The sequence below is a fragment of the Juglans microcarpa x Juglans regia genome, chromosome 5S, assembly GCF_004785595.1.
Source record: "Juglans microcarpa x Juglans regia isolate MS1-56 chromosome 5S, Jm3101_v1.0, whole genome shotgun sequence".
Lineage (NCBI taxonomy): Eukaryota > Viridiplantae > Streptophyta > Magnoliopsida > Fagales > Juglandaceae > Juglans > Juglans microcarpa x Juglans regia.
In genome coordinates this window covers 5,580,907-5,604,644 of record NC_054603.1, presented here as the reverse complement: position 1 = coordinate 5,604,644, position 23,738 = coordinate 5,580,907, and the positions used below count along the sequence as shown (strand labels likewise).

The following is a 23,738-nucleotide window of genomic DNA, read 5'->3' as shown; positions in this document are numbered from 1 at the left end:
CTCTTTTCTTCTTTGCTGTTGGGGGCAGAACAAAGCAAAGGGCTCTACTGTTTGACGAAATTACGAGATTGGACTTTGAATATTGGACTCATCGCCGACGTCAATATGACTGGCCAACCATCTCTTTCCATTTCTACTTTTCTTCTTTCCTCCGCAAAGAAATACAAAAACAAAACATGTCATGTACGACTACAGTCCTAATAAGGTAATTGAATTGACTGATGAAGCAGAAATTTAAATAAATAAATAAATATGTAAAATATTTATACGATTATCCCTCAAAGTAATGTTCTCGTTTATTGCGTAATTATTTTAAAAGAAATTATTTATTATTAAAAAATTAATTTTATTTACATAAATCTTGTATTTATTTATTTTTTTAAAAAATTATGTAACGTTTGCATACTTCAAGTCTACAATTATAAATATCTTTTTATTATTTTTATTATTTTGTATTGAATTTAGGATGAATTATGAGTACCTCTTTCTAAATAAAATGAATTTCAATTGTAACCTGTTAGGGAATGGATTATTTGTTTTATTCATAACATGGTATTTATTTAATATAAAATATAAGATATTTTAATAATTCTTTTTAATATAAAATTATTCATTACAAGAGAGCATGTGTAAATACTATTCATGTCAATGATGGTACATTGGTCTCATGCACCAATAATGAGACATGCCAAAAGACCCCATTTGATAAAGCAAAATGTTGATATCCTTGCCGAGGGACGTGTGAGAACAGCACAACAATAAATGGAGGAAGGTAGATCAAACAATACAAATTTTGATGGAAAAAAAAAAATAGCAAGAAGAGAGATAGAGTAGAAGAGAAAAGAGGCAAATGAAAGGAGCCTAAAATAAGGGAAATGAAGAAGAGATGAGGAGGTCCTTAGAGCTTGCCAACAGTCGAAAGTTCTGGAGATAAAATTCTCAACCAATTGATTTGAGACTTAATCCATTCAACTTACTTTTGTAGTTATTTTTCTCATCGAGTTATTCTACTCTCAAGTTAGTTTATAAAACATATCATTCACATTATTTAAATAATAAGATTTTATTTGTAAAATTAATTTTATATTTTATATTTTAAATCAAATTATCTCATATAAGTACTTTATTAGAAATTATCTATGTTGACTTATAAATAGAATTTCTTTTCCTAAAAAAATAGCAAAAACTATATCATATTAACCCACTTAACAAAGGAAGAAGAAAGAGCAAAACAAAAAATGGAATAGTAAAATAAATACGGAAAAGAAAGAATTTGTCACAAAGGTATTTTTTTTATTTTAAAGTAACATTGCCCTTTCTCGGTCAAAAAGAGGACGTTGAAAATATGCAAGATTTCTGTATTTTCTTGTTCTCCTGATCCCCCACCTTTAACATGACAAAAAGTTCCATTAGTCATCAATTGCAAGAGAATTTCAGGATCAAGTTATAATGTAGACATCCTACCGCATGGTTTGCCACTTCTCATATGTGTTTTGCTATGCTCCCAGTGTTCATGGGGACAACTTTCTGGAAGCTCTTTTGGCCATATATATATAAATTTGGAACTGAACAATTCAACATGCTCCTCCAGTCCTCCTGACTTCATTTCCCATATCTAGTTTAAATCTCGAAAAACCAGTTTAGCATTCGTAATATTTTTGTAGCTGGACAGAGTCAATTGTAGGCTGACGGTTTTAATATCATGTTAAATTATCAATTATCTAAACAGTGTTGTAAAAAACGATGATAATCACAACACGAATTTACGTAGTTCGACAACGTGCTTACGTCCATGGAGTTGCAGATGATTTTTATTATATTGAGGAATCACAAGGTACACTATTTGGAGTGTTTTTACTGTGTACATCGTACTACCATAATGTTCAAAAATCATATTTATAGGGTTACACGGCAAAAATCCTAATTTTCAATTTTTTGCGATATTCGCTCGAGCGGTGTGTTGAGTGTGCATCGAGCAAACTCTTGTCTAACCTTTGTTCAATCCATCTATCGAGCGAATAACGAGTGAACTCTCTATCTGGCCTTTGCTCGAGCCATCTGTCGAGCGAGTAACGAGCAAACTCTTTGTCTGGCCTTCGCTCGAGTCATCTGTCGAGTGAGGCTTGAGTGAACTGAGTCAGGCTCTACAAACCCAACAATTCTCTCATTTGGAGACTGGTACAGCCAATATATCACCATTTGCCTCAAAAACTGATATCCTCCACCTCTGCAATTCATAGTCCCTGTCTTCAAGCTAGAAGACCAACTGAGTTTGTGCACAATTTCAGTTTCTCAAGTGTAACACCCTTTGTCAAGATATCAATAGGGTTCTTGCTTCCACAAATCTTCTCAAGTGTCAACTGGTCATCATTAAGTAGGGATTGAATGAAATGATACCTGATCTGAATATGCTTAGTCCTGAAATGAAATGCATGATTCTTGGTAAGGAATATAGCACTCTGACTATCGTTGTAGAGAGTGTCATTCTAATTCTTTTTACCCAACTCCTCCAAGAAACCTTATAGCCAAATCATCTCCTTTGAAGCTTCTGACACGACAACATACTCAATTTCTATAGTAGACAAAGCGACTATCTTCTGCAAGTTAGAACTCCAAGACACGACAGTACCACCTAGAGTATATACAAAACATGTGGTACTCTATTTACTATCGGTGTCTCTAGCCAAATTAGCATCAATATAACCCTGTACCTCCGGACTCTCTCTAGTGAAATACATGCACACTTCTGATGAGCCTTTCAGGTACCTCAGAATCCATTTTATAGCCTCTCAATATTTTCTTCTTAGGTTGCTTATGTATCTACTCGCAACTCCTATTGCATAGGCAATGTCTGGTCTTGTGCAAATCATAACATACATAAGTGAACTAATAACTAAGGTATAAAGAACCTTACTCATGTAGTCGTGTTCATTTTCTGACTTGGGTGATTGATCTCTACTAAGTCTGAAGTGAATGCCCAAAGGTGTGCCAACTAGTTTGGCCTTGTCAATATTGAATTTGCTAAGTACCTTTTTTACATATTCTACCTGTGAAAGTCTCAACGTGCCCTTGACTCTGTCTCTGACAATTCTCATGCCAAATATTTGTTTTGCAGTTCTCAAATTCTTCATTGAAAACTGCTTTGACATCTACTTCTTCAAATTATTGATCTCCTTAATGTTGGACCCTGCAATGAGCATATCATCTACATACAGTAGTAGAATAATATAGGAACTATCAAAGTGACTGACATAGCAACAATGGTTTGCCTGACATCTAAAACACTCTAAACTGCACATAAAACTGTCAAACTTCTTGTAGCACTGTCTAGGAGCTTGTTTCAAGCCAAACAAGCTCTTCTTCAACTTGCAAACTGAACTATCATTCCCTTATACTATGAACCCATCAAGCTGATGCATATAGATCTCTTCTTCTAGACCCCCGTGAAGAAAAATTGTTTTCACATCTAATTGCTCAAGATACAAATCTTTAGTAGCCACCATTCCCAGTTCTAACTTGATGGTCGTGATCTTCACCATAGGAGAGAATATCTCAGAGTAGTCAATGCCCATTTTCTACTGAAAGCCTTTTACAACAAATATTACCTTGTATTATTGTCATCATTCTCAGTCTTCACTCGGTACACCAACTTGTTGTGCAACACCTTTTTCCCTTATGGAAGTTATGTTAACTCTCATGTTTGATTCCCTAACAAGAAATCCATCTCATCCTTCATAGCTAACTCTCAATTGCTTGAATTTTCATCTTGCAAGGTTTTATCATAGCTCTGCAGTTTCCCACCGTCTGTCAACAGAATATAGTTCAAGGTGGGTGAAAATCGTTGTGAGGGTCGGATAGTCCTAGTAGACCTGCGAACTGTAACTGTAGATGTGAACAGCTCTGGATCTGACTGCGGAATAATAGGAATAAGTGCACTGAGTCCACTCTCTTCATCACTCACGTCCCTGCACTGCACTGTAACCTCTGATAGGTCATCCAGACTCACGAACTCAGATTCCTGAGGAGTTATATCAATTACTGTACTAGACTTGTTATTGTACATAACTTTCTCATTAAATATCATGTTCCTACTCCTAATGATTTTCAGACTCTGCTCATCCTAAAAACGATAGCCAAATGTCTCGTCTCCATAGCCAATAAAATAACATTTTTTTAACTTTGCCTCAAGCTTACTATCAGTATCAGAGTCAACATAAACATAATAAACACAACTAAAGGTTTTTAGATGAGAAAGTTTAACATTTTTACCGTTCCAAGCTTCCTCGGGTAGTCCATACTCTAATGAGACTTATGGCCCTTGATTTATCAGGTAAACAACAGTGCTAACTGCGTCTGCCCAGAATGTAGGTGGTAGCCCAACATGCAGTCTTATGCTTCTAGCACACTCATTGATGGGTCTGTTCATGCGTTTAACAACACCATACTCCTTGAACCATTCATCAATGTATTCTCCATCGTTTTCAAACCTCAAGCATTTCAATTTTAGGTCTGTCTCTGTCTCAACTAGAGTTTTCCACCTTTTGAGCACATCAAACACGTCAGATTCTAATTTCAAAAAATAAACCCATATCTTCTTGTTGTGGTTGTCAATGAACGCGACGTAGTACCGAAAGGCTCCAAGAGACAACACTAGAGAAGGCCCCTACAAGTCTATGTGTACAAGCTCCAACTTTCTTGATTTCAGTGCTCTACCACTCTTCAAGAAACTGACAATTTTCTGCTTTCTCAATATACAACTCTCACACATGCTCAGATCAACTTACTTTAGTTCTGGTAGCTTGCCTTTTGACAATACTAGTTCTTTCATGCCTTTCTGACTCATATGGCCAACCCTGCAGTACCACAACTCTGCAGTGCTCTCTACAACGGTGGTAGCAATAATATCACTCAAACCGATTTCATGTACAGATTATTAGTCTTCTTACCCCAAGCCAGAACCATTGCTCATCTCGTAACCTTCCAGGTGCTATCTGAGAACACTATTAAATAGCCACATTCGTAGAGCTATCCTACAGAGATGAAATTTTTCTTCAACTTGGGAATGTGTTTGACCTTTTGTAAGGTCCATGCATTTTTGTTAGAGAGTACAATGTCAACGTCTCTCATTCCCACCACGTTCAGTGTCTCTCCATCAGCAAGTACACATTCCCGAAGTCACCAACAACGTAGTTCTATATGATCTCTCGATGCAAATAGGTGTGAAAGGAAGTCCCTGAATCCAGTATCTAGTCATCAACCGATTTATGAACTGCAAGTAGTAGTGCATCATGTACTTCTTTAGTTACCATGTTTGCATTGTCATTCTCCACCTTATTCGGATTTTTACAGTTCCTTTTATGTGACCCGCCTTGCCATAGTTTCAGCAAGTTGCACGTTGTCTAGGTCTTGGCTTGCTTTTGCCCCTATTATTTGATTTTGATCTACCTCTGTTTAAGTTTCTGTCATATGATCTCTCCCGAGCATCAACATTTAGTGCATAACTCAATCCCGAGGTCTCACCGGAATCCCTCATGCGCACCTCCTCAGCCAAAATCAAATCACGAATATTATCATATTTTAGTTTCATTTTTTTGGTATAATTACTAATATCCATTCTCATGACTTTCCAACTGCTTGGTAGTAATGCCAGAAGTATTAATGCAAGAATCTCATCATCAAACTCAATTTCAACAGAAGATAATTAGTTGGTGATAATATTCAACTCATTTAGATATTAGGCAACAGACGTACTTTCTGCCATCTTCAGATTGAATAACTTCTTCATTAAGTGTACATTGTTATTAGCAGACGATTTTTCATACATACCTGATAAAGCTGTCATGAGATTTGTTGTAGTCTTCTCCTTGATAACATTATGTGCAACAGATCTTGACAGGGTTAGCCGAATAATGCCTAGAATCCGTTGATCTAACAAACTCTAATCAGCATCTTCCATGTTGTCCAGCTTCTTCCCAATAGTGGAAGATGAAGTTTCTTCCCATAGAGGTAGTTTTCTATCTGCATCCTCCAGTATCCAAAGTCTATGCCATCAAACTTCTAAATCCCAAATACCTTCACTTTTTTCCCAGTCATCGCTTTCCCTCAAACCTGAACCTTGGTTCTTGATATCAATTGCTATGAAAAACGATGAAAATAAAGCAAATATAAGCGAGAAATAATCAAGCAATCAATCACACAACACGAATTTACGTGGTTTGACAACGTGTCTACGTCCTTGAAGCTGCAGATGATTTTATTATAATGAGGAATCACAAGGTACACTGTTTGGGGCGTTTTTACTCTACATATCGTACGACAATAATGTTCAAAAATCATATTTATAGGGTTACAGGGCGGAAACCCTAATTTTTAATTTTCTGCGATATTCACTTGAGCGTCGTGTCGACCGCACATCGAGTGAACTCTTTGACCAGCTTTTGTTTGAGCTATCTATTGAGTAAGTAACGAGCGAACTCTTTAACTGGCTTTCGCTCAAGCCATCTGTAGAGCGAAGCTTGAGCGAACTAAGCTAGGCTTTACAAACCCAACAAACTAGAGTGAAGGTAGCTATTCTCATGAGATTCCGATCTTGATCATTTGCTCTACAGGGTGACCCGTGAGGAGTATAGTTTTGAGGGAGCCAGGGGCCCCGGAGGGAAAGCATGGTTGGCAGGCAAGCCACCACTTCGAGCAGGCTGATCACTAGACTAGAGTTAGTTCATCGAATGATGTATGTGGGCGGAGTCATTCCCATCCCAAGTGGCGGCTAGATTCGGTCTGGCCTGGTTAGGAACAGATTCACATAAAGACTCTTGTTATTCAAAATAGATTTCTATGGCTAGCGAGAGCGAGCTGTCCTACAGTAGTCCTACTTTGTCATATATCAAGTAAATAAAATTATTTTACTAATATTTTGTTAATATATTCACTTAACATCTTGACATCTAGATCCTTAAAGGGCTTGCGTTATCTTAAATCTGCACAAATTATTTTCCTTCCTCTAATGTTCATTTCTTTCCTTTTTCCAGTGAAGATTAAAGAAAATAAGGTAGTTTATACTTTATATCTTATTCTTCTTCTTCCTTTTCTTTTCCTTTTTTTTTTTTTTTTTTTTAATTTAATTTTAATTTAATTTTATTTTTATTTTTTTTATAAGAGCAAACTCAAGAGGATGCGTTCGTACTTTGTACGCCGTACGAACTAAGAAGATTTGCAAGGCATACAAGGAACAGTCTTGGGCATGAAGAACTAGCTGTCCATGACAGTCTACACCCCAGCTTCTAAAAACTGAATTTTGTTGTGGCTATCCATATACTGGGTTGCTGCTGCAGTTTGTTTAAGCAGACAGGTGCCTCTCTTTGTCCATAGCTGGCCATCTCGACCTGACCGTCGGTGAAGCCAAACTTGCATGCGGCCTGCCTCACTATCTAGTAGGATTGGATAAGATCATCTTCGAATGACTCCAAATTGTTGTTGAAGTCATCCAAATTTGTTCTTTATAAGAGATTAGAGCACCAAGACCTTTATCAGGCACATCCGACTGATTCTCGAATAGATATATAGCAATACAAAATAGTTGTCTTGTATGATATTGTAATGAGTGATAAATCAAAATGACAATGATTCTCCCGACTATGTCCGGCCAGAGTTTTGTCTGTCTTGTTCGTGCCAATATATAGACACGATGCATTGCCCAGGGAAAAGAAAAAGAACGCTCGACATTCTAAATCAAAGTCGGGAGGACCATATCAAATTCTCTGCTTGGCAATTTCTTGAATTTTCTTCCTCTTTGCTCTCTCCTCGTACAATTTTAATTTGGAAATGGAGACCCAGAGGGCGCAAAACCGTCGTTTGTTCTGGTTGGTGACCAGTAGCTGTTCCAAATATGATTCTTGTTTTAAAAGGTTAGTTCCAAAAGTTTTGTTTGGTTTTTCGCTAATCGCTTGCTTTTCACTCATCTATTTATGTATATTACTATCACCCACTTCTTAGCTTCGGTTTGAATGCAATCTTGGGTGTTCTTGATCTATCAAGTATCTTTTTTTTTTTTTTTTTCCCTGATTTCAATACGTGCCACCAAACCCTGAAATTGAATCTGCCTCATATGACCTAATGGGTTGGTGGGTCGGTTTTAGAAAGAAAAAGAGAGAAAGCGCTTCTAGAAGTTGAGGTTGGTGCTGGTTTAAAAATTTGCTTCTAATCCTTGTTTTAAAGGTCTTTATCTTTTATAGGCTTGATTACAGGCCATTTTTGTTGATTTTTTTCGAATTAGAATGGCAGTTGTGGTGCCGGGTTACTACTCTGGATATTTGAAGTTTTAGCCAGAGGAAATGGTCTAATGGGGAAGCAAGGTTCCCCAAGAAGTCAGCGTCCTGAATTTCAGAATGCTGACTTATTTTTAGGAATGGGGGAATATAGCTTAAGAGGTCCAGAAACTTTACCAGGAAGTGATCCTTCTATTGGAAGGAGAATCTCATGGGGAGATAGCCATTGTAATTCCAAAACTGTATTACTTCATGGATTGAAGCATGATTCTGCAAAGTATACTGTTTGTAAGGGAGTCTATGTGGGGAGAAGGTATTCATGTCTGCGAAAGCACGTGAAGTCAATTGCTTTTATGGTTGGGTTGATGAGTTTCTTTCTCCTGCTTCATTCCCTCATGATGTCCATTTTCTATCTGGGAAACCTTCAGAATCACCCAGCCCAAAGAAACTCTAGTGGGCTCAAGGTAAATATATCCTGTTGCAATACTAGATGCCCTACCCTTGAACTAGGTAGTGATGCTATTACTGGTCTAGACTCTATAACTAAGTTGGAACTCGAGAAATGGAATTGGAATTGGCCAGAAATGTAGCTATCTGAATTTTGGTGACAATCAGGTTTTACTCAATTGCTTCTTATTGGAGAAATTTATTATTTCATTCTTATATATATATATATATTATACACTTTTTTATTCTTGGTTTCATTGTTAGTCTGCAGCCATTGCTGGTGACTGAGTTGAGTGTCTTATTCTTTTGCGTTTATTTATACTTCTTCTTGTTGCTAAGTGCTCCAGTCAGATGCTATTTAGCATAATTTTATAACTCGTTTTCCTACTGAAATTCTGTAGTAGGTGATATATGCACATTATTGATGGATATTTATTGCTTCTGTAATAAGTCCCCGAGTGTAACATTTACCCTTTAGTTTGTCGAGTAGGCTGTGGATGAAAGTCATCGATGTATATGTTTTTCTCTCTCTGTGCACCACTTGGAATTGATGTTTGCATGTTTACATGGGCGTTATGTGCACCACTTGGAATTGATGTTTGCACCACTTGGAATTGATGTTTACATGGGCTGTGTATGCATGTTTATTGATTTTAGCTGCTACCGGTCATAGGCATTATGCTTGGGTGTGCTTTATGTGAATCTGTATCCTTAGTCATTTGCAAGAATTTCTCTTATAATGTGCAAGTCCTAATTAATTATCAATTTTGTAATTGGAATGATCTGATATTTACTGCATCTATTTTTCAAAGGAGGAAGATATGGGTGCCTACACCTATGAAGAAAAAATACCGATACAGATGTATGACCGACTTTTAAACTTGGCAACCATTGCTCTTACAGAGGTTAGCTGCATAAACTCTATTTTTGGTACATATATTATTAGCTTGTCAAATTAGTTGAATTTCTTTTATCCCAGTATCTAAGATCTTAGCCATGCTTTAGAAAGAGTTTAAGCAAGAGACGTCAAGACTCTGGGAGGAACCATATTGGAAGGCATCCGCATGGAAACCATGTGCGAATAAAAAGCTTCCGACCAATCTTGGTATTTAATTTTTATTCCACCTTGATTGATGCATGAGAAATATGCGGTGCTATACAAGTGTTAATATTATTGTCCTTGAAAATTTCAATAATAGCTAGTTTCTTAACTTTTATATGTCAAATGATATCCGCTTCTATAATGAAATTCTGTACCGTGTAAATTAATCTTAAATTAGTTGTTTTGCTGGACAGGGAAATTTAACAAAAATAATGGCTACATACTAATCAGTGCAAATGGTGGTCTCAACCAACAACGAGTTGCTGTAAGTACCTTAGGCTGCCTTGAGTTTTTATAATTATCCTTATATGTCAATACTCTGAATGCTAATGAGTTGTTTTTAAGTTTTTTGTACAACCTTGTAATTCCACATAGTGAGAAAAATAAATACACAGGACAGCTTCAACCTTTTAAAACCCAAGAGCTCTTTGTTTGAGACTCTTACTCTGTAAAATGGTCATAAATCCTGCATTTTTATGAAAAATGTGGGTTTTGACCTGGTGGAAAAGTGATGTACAGGATTCACCCACTCGCCCATATCTGACACTTGTTAAAGGAGAAATGTGTGTATAGTCGAAATATAGGGTCATTCATGAAGAAAGGAGTAGTTCTTTTGAAAAGTTTTGTTATCAGATTATGCTATGTTAACTAGTATCAAGTATGTTAATTTCTTCTGCAACTGTTATGGGTTCTCTCTGAAGTCTCTCAGGTAATGGATTCCTGATGTTGACACATGAAAACTAGGTTTAATCCTGGGGAAAGGAGAATATCCCCAGATGCTGAGTTAAAATTCAGGATGCTTATGTAAGAACAGCCTGTGTTATAAACTCAAGGCCAAGTGTTTAAGTTTATTTACTAAACAAGATATGAATTTGTATATAAATTGTTTCTTGCAAATGAGTAAACCACACCTTCGCAATGTGAAATTTGCATTTATATACAGTTCATTTTTTTCTTTTCTTTTCTGTAAAGAAGAAACCAGTTAATGTTAGTTTCTATGCAGCTATGCCTTGGGTGAGCTTATGTTGTACTCTTAATGCGATCTTTTCTTCAGTTACCTCTCCTCCACTGGTAGAAGTGACTAAGCTTTTGGTAACACTCACAGATTTGTAATGCTGTTGCTTTGGCATCTCTTCTCAATGCAACTTTGGTTCTTCCAAGATTTCTATATAGCAACGTTTGGAATGATCCCAGGTTTGAGATCATAACTCATGTATTTCCTATAAAAAACGAATGTGAATCTGTGAAGATTATTTATGTGGTAATATTGACCTACAAAGCTACAGCAATGCAATACTGATTGTGCAAGTCACTAACACCATCGGTTCATTAAAAAACAAATGCAAATCTGTGAAGATTATTTATGTGGTAATATTGACCTAGAAAGCTACAGCAATGCAATACTGATTGTGTAAGTCACTAACACCATCGGTTCATTAAAAAACGAATGCAAATCTGTGAAAATTATTTATGTGGTAATATTGACCTACAAAGCTACAGCAATGCAATACTGATTGTGTAAGTCACTAACACCCTCTGTGAACCGAGGATGGAGGTTGGTAATCATCACAGATGACATGAAGATAAATCAATATATTTTTATCTTTTCATTGTTTACGGCTAATGCGTATCGTATCATCATCATTTATATTCACTGAAGAATCGTTTCTGAGCATCTGAATGACCTGAACCAATGAACAGCATATTTTAAACCATGCTGGATTATACACTCGTTCCTAAATTTCCTGGTTGATCACTTGAGAGGTTTTCCATGACATTGGTGGTTTAACTAAAACTCTTAAATTCAATTAGTGTTTATTCAAAAATATTTAATTTTGGGGTGAATGGCAGAAACGTTATCCAAAATATTTAATTTTGGGTTTCACGCTTTGATATTGATTCACCCATTTCATTTGACAAGAGTGCAGCCAATTTGGTGATATCTACCAAGAGGAATATTTTATAAATATTTTGAAGGATGAAATCAATATTGTGAAGGAACTCCCTCCTCATCTGAGATCACTTGACATTGAAGCACTAGGTAGCCTGGTATGCTGCCTTCTAAAATTGTACAACATGAATAAATTGCACCCATTTTGAGAATGCCCTAAAGCTTTTATATTGTTTCTTCAGATTACTGATGCAGACCTTGTGAAGGAGGCAAAGCCTGCTGATTACATCAGAAATATACTTCCTCTCCTCTTAAGGAATGGAATTGTTCACTTCCTTGGGTTTGGAAATCGACTAGGCTTTGATCCATTGCCTTCTAAACTCCAGGTTATATGAATTCTCCAAAATAATAATGTTCTCTTGACCTATTGTGTGGGGTTAATTTATGACATAGTTTTCGCAATTATGACAAGTTATGCTCATCGTTTTGGAGTTGCTTTGAGACATCTGAAAATTCTGTTGAGCATTAGTTGCCGTTTGGATAGTGAGTTGAGATGAGATAAGTTGAGATGAAAATTGAATAAAATATTATTAGAATATTATTTTTTAATATTATTATTATTTTGAGATTTGAAAAAATTGAATTGTTTATTATATTTTATATGAGAATTTGGAAAAGTTGTAATGACGAGATGAGATGAGATGAAACACTTTCACTATCCAAACGGAGCCTTAAAACATGAGTGGACATATACATGAGTACATACATGTTATACATACAATTAACTAGACTTACTCTAAATTCTCTCATCTGTAGGTCTTTTCTTGTCCTATTGCTTATCCCAGGCCAGCTCTTTTAGGCTCCCTAGGTAGACTTATTTACCGAATTTGCTTAGCATACCCTAAAGTTTGAATATGCTTATGTTACAAATTTTGTCTATCTATACATTAATCGCACTATAGCTCATAAGCAGCTCTCCCTTCAATCCGCCTCATTGTGTCTACTTCAACTTCTGACTATAATTCATCAAAAGAAGATTACTGAGTGGTTAGTGTAAAGTAATTATGGCCAGTGTTCTTCACCACAATATTTATTCAGATTATATTTAACATCTTAAACTTGTCCTGCATAGTTATCCAGTATGCATGATCATGATGTCTTAAAAATCTGTTAAATATACTTGGAACTTTTGACAGAGATTAAGATGCAAATGTAATTTCCATGCTTTGAAGTTTGTGCCAAAAATCCAACGAGTTGGTTCATTATTGGTCAGAAAGATAAGAAAATATGATGCTGCACGAAGTATGTTGGACAAAGAATTACTAGGAAACTTCATGCCTGAAAATCCCTCGAATGAGCTTGATGCTGTTAGTGGCCCATCCAAGTACCTTGCTTTACATTTGAGATTTGAAGTGGATATGGTGGCCTACTCCCTCTGTGAATTTGGAGGGGGAGAAAGTGAGAAAAATGAACTTCAAGCCTATAGAGAAATCCATTTTCCTCTGGTTATTGAGCGCTTAAAGAACTCAAGGTATGGTTTCTTATATTTTTCAAGTTATGCTTTTCTCTAATTTGTTTTTATGAATATCTTTGAGTTGAATGATCTATCTCCCACACTACTTCCTGTTTACAGCCCTATTTCTCCAACGGAGTTACGAAAGTTGGGAAGATGTCCATTGACACCGGAAGAAGCAGCGCTTGTTCTATCTGGACTTGGTTTTAAGCGTGGAAGTTACATTTATTTGGCTGGTTCTCATATCTATGGAGGAAAATCCAGGATGGATCCCTTCACCAGACTGTATCCCAACTTGGTCACAAAGGAAACCCTTCTCACTCCCCAAGAACTGGCACCGTTTGGAAATTTTTCTTCTCAGGTAAGTTTGTAGCTTTTTATTCTTTCTATTGTAACAATCACATTATCTTACAAATGTATCAAACTTGTTCAAAATTTCACTGGTATCAAATTGTTCTCTTCTCTTGCCAATATTATCCGACATGATGTGGATTTTGTTTGATAAGGGAGTCATAATAAGGGTATTTAAACCAATTTCACAGTTTATCTAGCCTCCACTTGCTCCCTTGTAGCAATTAGAGAATTAGTAAACAGAAACTGCAAAACTGAAGGAGGGTCTCTTTAGAATTTTATTGTATTTTCCATTCTTCACTCATTTTAAAGTCCACTAGAAAAGTGTAAACTGAATTTCAGAGTTCTAAAATCTCAAGATGCCTATGTTGAGCCTTAAAATGCTAACATTTCATCAGGATGCACGCATTGTAGTTCACAGGAACAGTATTTTTATGTTCCAAATGCTATTTATAAGATGGCTCCCTAGTCCATATGGTAACATAGAATGGAAACAGTTTCAATATTTTTCCTCAATCTAGATTATGTTCCTTATTGCTTAATCTGATTAGCTAATTATCTTAAGCCTAATGGAAAAATGATATGATCTGTAATCCTCCACTCACTTTAGCTATGGTGTTACTACTACAACTAAAGAGTTGCTGCGGATGCAGCTAGCTGCGTTGGACTTTATTGCATGTGCAACTGCCGATGTCTTTGCTATGACTGACTCTGGAAGCCAACTTTCATCCCTTGTGTCTGGATTCAGAACCTACTACGGCGGTGGTCGTGCCCCTACCTTGCGGCCTAACAAGAAGAGGTTGGCTGCAATTTTGTTGGAGAATGGCACCATTGGATGGAACAGTTTTGAAGACAGAGTGAGAAAGATGATCGAGGAAGGTCAAAGGGTCCGTGTGAGGGGCTTTGGTCGGAGCATTTATCGACAGCCAAGGTGCCAGGAGTGCATGCGCAAGACCCACTAGCATGTCATTTATCTTGACGACTCGTTTTAACATTTTTTTCCCCCTCATTTATCCGCAGCATTGAGATTTTCAACTGACAGCTTAGCGATATTCACATTTTGTAAATTCTCTTCTCCTTCCCCTTGGAGAAATGCTAAGCATGTAATGAGTATTACAATTTTCAAAATTTTTTGGTTCTTGCACTAATAATGAAGCAGAGCTTCGGGTAGTTGTAGAGGGATTAAAATTCTGCCCATGGTTGGGTTATTTTTTCATTAATATAGAATGTGATTATTTGACTGTGATTTCTTGGTTGGTGGAGAGAGCGTGTACAATGTGGTATTTTTGGGATCAATTGATGAGCTTGTTAGATAGTTTTGATTTCTCTATCAAGCATTATTTAGAGAAGGAAATAAAGTTGCTAATGAATTGGCAAGGGTTGGTGCATTGGGAGAAGATTCTTTGTTTTTAGATGTTGTTCAGTTACCACGTGAGTTGAAAGGTTTGTACAGGTTAGACAAAATGGGTACGGCATATGTACAGAGTCGTTTATGATATTTTATTATGTTGTTGGGTAGAAAGTTTGGGTTGTAAAGTGAGTTTATTTTGTTTTGAAGGGTTTTCCTCCGCCTAAAATAATAATAATAATAATAATGAGTATTACAAAAAAAAAAAAAATTACATTATGACATGTTTAGATGTAGCACATCAAATGGTAGTTCTTTTTTTCTATTTTTTTCTTATATTCTTTGATAAATGTGATTTACAAATTGGCATGACTTTTTTTTTTTTTTTTTTTTTTTATTAAACCTCATTTCATTCATACTAATCAGTCATTACAAGCCATATCAAAAGTAATCAAACTTGAGATAAAAACATGACATTCTTCAATCCAACATGTAAAATTTTCTAGATTTAAGGCAAACTTTGCCATATGAGCAATCATATTGCCATCTCTTCGAACGAATTGGATTTTGCAGTGCAACAACTCTTTCAAGCTACACTTCACATCTTCCGCAACCTGCCCATACCAAGCCCAACAAGCTACATCTTCTTTCACAGCATTGATTACTATAAGCGCATCAACTTCAAAGACCACTTTGTTGAATCCAATCTCTCTACAGACTTCTATAGTTCTTCTTAGGGCAATGGCTTCAACTAACACTGCTTTGGCTATCATTTTCTGTGTTTCACTAAATGCAGCCATGACCTCCCTTTACTGTTTCTGATGATAATTCACAGTCCCACAACACCACTTTGCTCATCTACTGCCACATCAAAATTTGCTTTCAACCACCCATCTTCAGGTTTCTTCCACTGTTTGATGGTAGACACAAGGCTCCCACCACTCAAGTTAGCTTCATTATTCCCCAATGCTTCTCTGAAACCATCTAAGGATTGAATGGCCCTTTCAACAACCTGTACAGGACCAGAAAAATATTTTCAAAAACAAATTTATTTCGTCTATGCCAAATGCCCTTGAGAATAACTGTCACTTCCTCCAATAACCCAGAGTTTAGTTTCATACAAAGCCTATCCCATAGATCCCTAAAATCTTCAGCCATAACACTCCATTTCTGCACACCACTTCCCTTACATGCCCATACATCATTCACAGCTGTGCACTGCCATAAAGCATGTAAAATTGTCTCACTTTCAGTTTTACAAATTGGGCACTTGTCATTTTTTCCAACACTTTTCTTAAAAAGCAGAGCTTTTGTAGGAAGAGAGTTGGTACATGCCCTCCATAAAAAATGTTTTGTGGCCCCTGGAATGTTTAAACTCCATAATTTTCTCCACCTGTCAGCTTCTTTCACCCCTCCCGAACCCTCTCCTTCTTCCCTTATCCTTATGCCTCTTGCCATGTGGTATGCACTTTTAACATTATACTTCCCATCGGTACTATGAATCCATATCAACTTGTCCTCCCCTTCTCTTTTGCTAATAGGCATGCCACAGATCAGTTCAGCCTCCTCAACCCCAAAGTGATCTCTAATTAACTTTTCATTTCACACCTTTAATTCTGGAATAATTAAATCTGAACCCTTGCCTCAATCCCAAGTGAAGAGACCAGATATTGGACACAATAAGATGAAGGTTTAGGTAACCACCTATGTTTCCAGATCTTAATACTTCTTCTATTACCCACCCGCCATATTAGCCCTTCTTTAGTAATCTCTTTTGCTGCCCACACACTTCTCCATATAAAAGATGGAGCATTGCTGACCTTTGCATCCAAAATACATCAATTTCTATAATATTTACTGCTATACACTGGTGTCACTAGTGATGAGGGGTCATTTAAAAACCTCCGAACATGTTTACCTAATAAGGCCACATTGAAGTCTTCCAAGTTTCTAAAACCTAACCCACCACTATTTTTTGCCCTTGCCAAACAGTCCCAGCTCTTCCAATGGATCCCTTTTCTATCCTTATTCTTCCCCCACTAAAAGTTGCCCAGCAAAGTTGAAATTTCTTGGCACAGTCTTCTAGGAAGTTTGAAGACATTCTTAGTGTACGTGGGTATAGCCTGTAAAACAGCTTTGATCATAATCTCTTTTCCTGCTTTGGACAAGAAGATATTCTGCCAACTGCTTATCTTTTTCCAAATCCTTTCTTTTAAGCTTCTGAATGTATTATATTTGGACTTACCAACTAGGGAAGGCAATCCCAAATATTTTTCAAAGCTGCCATTTGCCACAATACCTGCATCACTCCCAATCAGTTCCTTGCATCCACGACTAGTGTTAGGACTGACAAAAACTGATGTTTTATGTCTATTAAGTTTCTGCCCAGAAGCATTTTTATACTTATCCAACAGAGACTTAACATTGTGCCATTCAGAAGTAAGGCTTCTACAAAAAATCACACAATCATCTACAAAGAGCAGATGATTGATTCTAGGACCCCCTCTTGCCACTTTAACACCCCTTATCTGCTTATCTAATTCAGCTTTATTAAGCAATGAGCTTAAACCCTCGGCACATAAAATAAATAAACAAGAGGAGAGAGGATCCCCTTGTCTAAGTCCACGGTTTGGTTTAATAATGACTCCTGCACTTCCATTCACCAAAACAGAATAGCTCACACTCCTAACACATCTCATGATCAAGTCCACCCACCTCAAATCAAACCCTAACTTCCCTAAGACAGCTTCAAGGTAATTCCACTCCACCCTATTGTACGCCTTGGACATATCAAGCTTCAAAGCCATACTCCCTTACTTACCTTTCTGCTTTGTTTTCATTGATTGGCATGATTTGATATATTATATTAGATTCATTTTATAATAAAAGGAGTTCTACAATATGATATAACATATCAAAATAATGACAATTTAAAAATTATATTTTATTATTTTCCCATCTGCCCACCCCAGCTTCACTTGGGCGGCACTGTCTACCCCTACTACACCATGTGGGTGTTAGGTTGGGCCTAGGCCCGGCCACTCAATACCCTGCCCGTAGCTCAACTGACTATTATTTATAATTATATATATATACATACATATATTTTTAAAAAATTCGTTAACAAAATAACATCGTTTTAATTTAGATTTTATTTTTTAAAATAATACATGTCATTTACGGCTAGGTTTCAATGAAACCTAATCCTTCCCCCCCCCTCCTGTCTCTTTCTTTTCCCTCACTCTCTTTTACCTGTTCCTGCCTCTCACTACTCCCAGTCTCTCTTAGAGCATGCGGTGGTGCCGATCACAGAGCACAACGGCATGCAAAGGTCAAGTCTCTTCCTCCCGTGAAAATATCTCTCTTCCTCCCCTGTCACTATTCTCTCTCTCTCTCTCTCTCTCTCTCTCTCATACGATATATACATTGTTTTGATTTTTTTTTTATTGTTTTTTGATTTGCTATTGATGGATTTGTGATTTTTTTTTTTAATTTTTGTTTTCCTATTATTTTCCACCGTAGGTGGCGTGGTGTGGGAAGGGGTGCGCCCCGCCCGCATGGCTCCCCTAATTGCCAATAATATTGGATATAAGAGCACTGGCCAAATCCTAGTGAAATCTAAATAATATAACTAAATTTTGTCTAACTAACTGCATTGGATTAGCTAAAAAGCATTTAGTACAAGACTTTGAGCTACAATAATTCTGAAGGAATTTTCAAAGTTAGAGAGTTATACTATTCACTCATCGAACCCATATTTTATTCACAAATCAATAATGGGTCTTTTCCCCTTCTTATTCACAAATTTTATTCATATATTAATTAAAATTTGTCCATTGTCAATAATTTTTTATTGTCAATAATTTGGAGTGTATTTATAAAATATAAAAAAAATTATTAAAAAAAGTTATTATTATTTAGACTTTGAGATGGATAGTTTAATGTAGACTAATTTCTTCAATGACTTTGACTTCAACCAAACTACAACTTTTTGCTAAATTTTAAACTTGACCCAAATTGGCTATTTTCTTTTTTTGCCCAATTTATTTGGGAATGATTTTGACTTTAACTAAAACTTTTAACTTTTAGTCAAATTTTAGATTTTATCCAAATTGGCCCTTCTCTTTTTTTCTGGTCAATTTATTTAGGGGTCTCTTAACAGTTGCTGCGACTTGTCCTTTATTTTTTCCCCCTATGCAATGAATCATTTTATATTCCAATAACCAATCAACCTATATATATATATGAGTGCGGCACTCTCTGCACACTACGCATATGATATTTTTTTTTTTTTCAACTTAATAAATGGGTGTGCTGCGGCTCCAGACTGATGTCAATAATTTCTCTATATATATTTGGGACGTTTGCTGATGTTTTGGGACACAAGACCACACCATACACGCCATTTTCGGATATTGAGCTCGAAACTTAAGTACACCAAAAATTAGGTGACTTTCATTCATATCGAAATAATCCGAGTCAAAAATACTTTGAAGCAATAAAAAAAGGGAAGGGAAAGCAAACATTCCTCACTGCAATTCAGAACACATGGATCTTTTTGTTGCACACCCCCCCTCCCCTTCTTTCACTGAAATCGTGATCATCATGTAATCCTTATCGGGAAATGATGCTTTTCCTCTTAACATCCTTCTTCTTAATAATGAGCACTACAACCACTTCTTCAAGACGGAGGGAAGAAACGGTCGAGATTGAAAGGGAGGGTGTAGAACTCCTCATTACGGCTGTCCCCCTTAAAGGTCCTAAATTTAACCCACCATGGCATTCCCCTGTCTCTGGCACTGTCCTTGTAGTCGAGAGTGTTGTCCAAGAAAATTGCGACGACCAATGCAACAGTCGAGGATGAGAAGAAGATTGTATTAAGGAAATCATCGAACTGCACATCAATAAAAACACAATAAGTTAAAAGGGTGAGGTGTTTGAAGTTAAATAATACACACCAGTCCAAGCTCAAAACATTTTTGTTCTAGTTGTTGCACAAAGTTTCAATCCAATAATAATTTGAAAATACTTTTAGAATTTTTTATGAGCTGATTGTACTTTTAGACTTTTTACAGACTTTGTTATTTCTCTTTCTATTTGGGAAAAAAGCTCAAGTAGAGATGAAGAGTCGAACTCACCCATCCAGCACTGGTATGTGCAGGACCATGAAGAGCCTTGCCTGTATATTCCCTAAAATACTCAGGTATGGACAAACCTAAGAAGAAGGAAACACCCGTGATAAAGAGGTTCCTCATCGAATTCATGTTTGTGAACTGCAAAAATGACAGCCCCACCGAAGCTGAAAGCAAAAATAGATCAACACTCACAGTGCAGAGAGGAGAGGAGACTATAAATTGGTATTAAGAAAGTAAAATCATGACACCCACCAACAAGACCAAACAAAACACAATATACTGCACCAAATATGGTGAAGGGTATTGATGCAAACAAAGCTCCAAATTTTCCTGCAGGAATCAAGGAATCGGAGTTATAAAGCGATTATATAAGTCTCAAAAAGCGCTATTATATATAGGTAAATATATAACATAATCTGTGACTCACCTAACATAGAGAAGAATATCATAAAACCAGCCGAGATTTGGATAACCCGGCGGCTTCCAACGCGAGTGCTTCCCAGAAGCCCTACATTTTCTCTGTTGTTTCACATAAAGAATAAGTTTAGTTGTCGAATATAAGTGAGGAAGTTAAAAACCACAAAGCAAATAATACTTACACAGAGACTGTTGAGCCAGTCAATGTTCCAAAGAGTCCACTCAGCAGAATCCCAAGTCCCTGCCATCCAATACCACGGCTAAGAATATGCGCTGGTGGTGGTGTAGCGCTTGCTAGACGCGATGCAGCCTTGTAAGCACCAGTTGACTGTAAATGCAAACAACATTACTTTCATGTGTTGATTCTATCACTTTGATTAACTATGGCTGAGTAAATACCTCAATCAATGAAACTAGAGCGGCAGCCATCATTCCAAAAGCATGACCAGCGTCAAAGGTAGGAGCACCCCATTGAAGAGGGTATGGGATCTTTATCCTGACAGCAATCAATTTCAAGGTTAAAAAAAAAAAAAGCATAAATGGTTGTCCTAATAGTGTCTCAGGTTTTGGTCTGTTACATTTTATGAACATGTATTTGATATGGGATGTAATTTAGCTACCAACCATGGAGCAGAAGAAATGAGGTTGGCCTGGTCAGTTCTGCAGTTAACTTTGGTTAATTCTGGTCGATGTCTGTATGCGCCACTGGCTGTCAAGAGGTGTGCGTATGCCCATATCACAGTGATTGATATCAGGAGAGCAAACCGCTCTATAATTGGCAGTTGTCTTACTTGAAAATTTTTCAAGTACTGTATAACCAAAAAAAAAAAAAAAAAACACTGTTATTGAGCATTCTATAGCAAAACCAGACCTGACACAATTAACATGGAAGTATGCAAGTTATTCACTTTGGAATCTCTTATTATTATTATTTACTATGTTTTTCACCAGGATGTTATTACAGTATTCGAACAAGTTTATAAGTCATCTGAAATTTTGTTTTAAACAGCAGTACCTGGGAGAAGACTATAAATAGAATAAGCATGGGAACGCCGATCTCAACACACCGACCAACCTGATAAAAATTAATGATGAAAAAAAAGAGTATGAGCGACATTTTCATTATCATTAGGAAATATTGAGGATTAAAAAAGTGGCTGTAATATTCTATGTACTATACCACAGGGAAGCCTCTATCAAACATGCCAAAACCAACCAGCGCAATCACCGGAGCCATTCCAAGAGGGCTAAAAAACCTGAAATGTAAAAAAAAATTAATGAGGTTGAAAAATTGATACCTTTTGACTAAAGAGGGCGAAAACTCATTTGATTTGAAGGAAAGTACCTGGAACAGATGGCCCACATCTGACTAAATCCCAAAATAATTTGTATGCTTGATGCTACTATTAGAGCACCTTGGACTGCTCTCATGGTGTTAAGAAATCTCTAGAAATAAATGCCAAGAGGATTAGTTTTTGGAAAAACACTTCTAAAACGAATGCAGCTAAATAAATCGGCAGAGCTTGTTATTGCAATTTGTTGATAAGTGTTAAGGCTAATTGAAACATTAATTGCTCAAATATAGGATCATGTTCATAAATACACTTAGACCTGCCAACTTCTACCCTTCACACCAGCACACGCACGCACACCTTTATTAATCTTGGACCTTCCTATGTTGATTTGACAATCCTTTGTTTTGTTTAAACTCCTCAACCATATGTGCCTATCTTGATTTTTGTCTGCTATGATAAAGCCAATTGGGTAAGCGGGAAGCATCCGCCGAAAGAACACGTCTTTTTCACAGATGTTGAGTCCAGCTTGAAGGAAAATAATACAAAACTGAGCTCTGAAAAGTGGTATACAGATTTGGACTAACCTGATGAGGATCGTCAATGCTCATCAAGGACTTATCGTGAATTATGGAAATAATGGGGACCATGAATGCATAAGACCCTCCGATCACGGTTGGCAGCCGGGTTCCAAATAATGTCTGCAGAAGTGTATTAATACCTTCAACAAAAAGTAGAGTCTGCACCACCCTCACTTTATCACCCTGAAGGATCAAAAGAACAAAAAGCCATACCAATTATGAGCACATTTTAGCTGATCATAAATTAAAAATAAAAAATAACATGATTTACTTAATTGTGTAATTTCCAACTACGAAAAGAAGTGAGATATATAATCAACGAAAATGATAAAACAATCTAAAATATAAACCGATGACTTTGAGAATCCGCTCACATCATTGCCACCCATCAATGGAACAAGGAATGATGGAATCATAACCGCGGTTCCTAAGGCCAAAATGTAGTGCTGGAAACCCAGAGCTATTGCCTCCCCTGTTTTCACACGCAAAAATGAGAAGGGCCAGAAACAGAGAACATAAAAATGGGCCAGAACTCAGTAGATGAATAACCCAATGAAGGGAGAAAAGGAGATTGAAAAACTTGTCATACCCCATGATGGATTTGAGTCAATACAGTACTCTAGACCTTGAAGTTGGTCCATTGGTGGATGGCTTGTCTCTTCTGGTTTCGGAGCTTCCATGGCTAAAAACTCTTCTTTAGCCACCAAATCCAAATGGGTGTAAAACAAATGTGTCAGAGAGAAAAGAAAAGAGAGAGAGATCCTCTCGGGGGTTTTTTGCTTAGCGAGTGCAATGGAACTAAGACAAAACCAATGCAAAAAAAAAAAAAAAAAAGATAGAGAGTCAAATCGTCAATGACGGTGAAAAACAGAAAGAAGAAAGCTAATGGAAGATAGAAGCAAAAGCAAGAGATTGAAAGAGAAGTTTAGAGAGAGAGAGAGAGATCACAGATGAAGATAGACTGCAAATGGAGTGAGAAAGAAAAGAGGATGCGCAAAGAAAAAATTGCAATCGTCGTCACACTTTCTGCGTGTGGGTGAGAGAGAGAGAGAGAGTGTGTGTAGTTACATCTCCATCTCCTTTTGCTTTGCTGTTCATTTATACAAAAGTTCCGTTAACATTTTCATATCCGCAAACTGCCCCTTAAGGAACCTCCAAACTGAATGTTACCGTTGCCTCTCTGTTTCCCATTAAATTTCACAACTCCACTTCTGTAATATAATACATTCTTTCTTTCTGGCTCCCAATATTTACCAATCGTGGAAGAAGAAGTAAGCAAGCAAGCAAGCACCTTATCAATTAATAAAAATCCATTTTTGAATATTTAAAAAAAAAATTTATCAATCATTATTTATTATTTTATTTTATACATTTTATTAAAAATACGTTCACACCTT

The 23,738-nt window shown here is 36.7% G+C and overlaps 2 protein-coding genes across 3 annotated transcripts; one reads left to right on the top strand and one right to left on the bottom strand.

Annotated features, from left to right (window-relative positions):
* The first annotated feature begins 8,338 nt into the window (after nucleotides 1-8,338).
* On the top strand, nucleotides 8,339-14,561 carry LOC121268320 (O-fucosyltransferase 8-like). 2 transcript variants are annotated; one of them, XM_041172538.1, is made up of 10 exons: nucleotides 8,339-8,728; nucleotides 9,527-9,616; nucleotides 9,717-9,816; nucleotides 10,008-10,078; nucleotides 10,919-11,007; nucleotides 11,742-11,862; nucleotides 11,947-12,090; nucleotides 12,901-13,235; nucleotides 13,338-13,578; nucleotides 14,222-14,561. In XM_041172538.1, exons 1-10 carry the CDS (start codon nucleotides 8,339-8,341, stop codon nucleotides 14,528-14,530), a joined length of 1,890 nt encoding a protein of 629 aa, XP_041028472.1. In that variant the 3' UTR covers nucleotides 14,531-14,561. The 2 variants fall into 2 exon arrangements, with proteins under 2 accessions (XP_041028472.1, XP_041028471.1); XM_041172537.1 differs by having other exon boundaries at nucleotides 9,524-9,616.
* A 4,788-nt stretch (nucleotides 14,562-19,349) lies between these two features.
* LOC121268475 (nucleobase-ascorbate transporter 2) lies at nucleotides 19,350-23,500 on the bottom strand. Its single transcript, XM_041172780.1, has 13 exons — nucleotides 22,931-23,500; nucleotides 22,716-22,813; nucleotides 22,348-22,524; nucleotides 21,814-21,914; nucleotides 21,649-21,724; nucleotides 21,484-21,543; nucleotides 21,093-21,277; nucleotides 20,868-20,964; nucleotides 20,651-20,796; nucleotides 20,479-20,570; nucleotides 20,304-20,381; nucleotides 20,055-20,215; nucleotides 19,350-19,810 (listed from the first exon to the last, which is right to left on the bottom strand). Exons 1-13 carry the CDS (start codon nucleotides 23,019-23,021, stop codon nucleotides 19,598-19,600), a joined length of 1,575 nt encoding a protein of 524 aa, XP_041028714.1. The 5' UTR covers nucleotides 23,022-23,500; the 3' UTR covers nucleotides 19,350-19,597.
* Between the last annotated feature and the right edge of the window lie 238 nt (nucleotides 23,501-23,738).

Coding starts and splice junctions, on each gene's coding strand:
- LOC121268320 (XM_041172537.1), top strand. CDS start 8,339: ATGGGGAAGCAAGGTTCCCCAAGAAGTCAGCGTCCTGAATTTCAGAAT. Junction 8,729..9,523: donor GAAACTCTAGTGGGCTCAAG/GTAAATATATCC, acceptor TATTTTTCAAAG/GAGGAAGATATGGGTGCCTA. Junction 13,579..14,221: donor TTGGAAATTTTTCTTCTCAG/GTAAGTTTGTAG, acceptor CTGCGGATGCAG/CTAGCTGCGTTGGACTTTAT.
- LOC121268475 (XM_041172780.1), bottom strand. CDS start 23,021: ATGGAAGCTCCGAAACCAGAAGAGACAAGCCATCCACCAATGGACCAA. Junction 20,965..21,092: donor CTCATTTCTTCTGCTCCATG/GTTGGTAGCTAA, acceptor GATTGCTGTCAG/GATAAAGATCCCATACCCTC. Junction 20,797..20,867: donor CTCTAGTTTCATTGATTGAG/GTATTTACTCAG, acceptor TTGCATTTACAG/TCAACTGGTGCTTACAAGGC.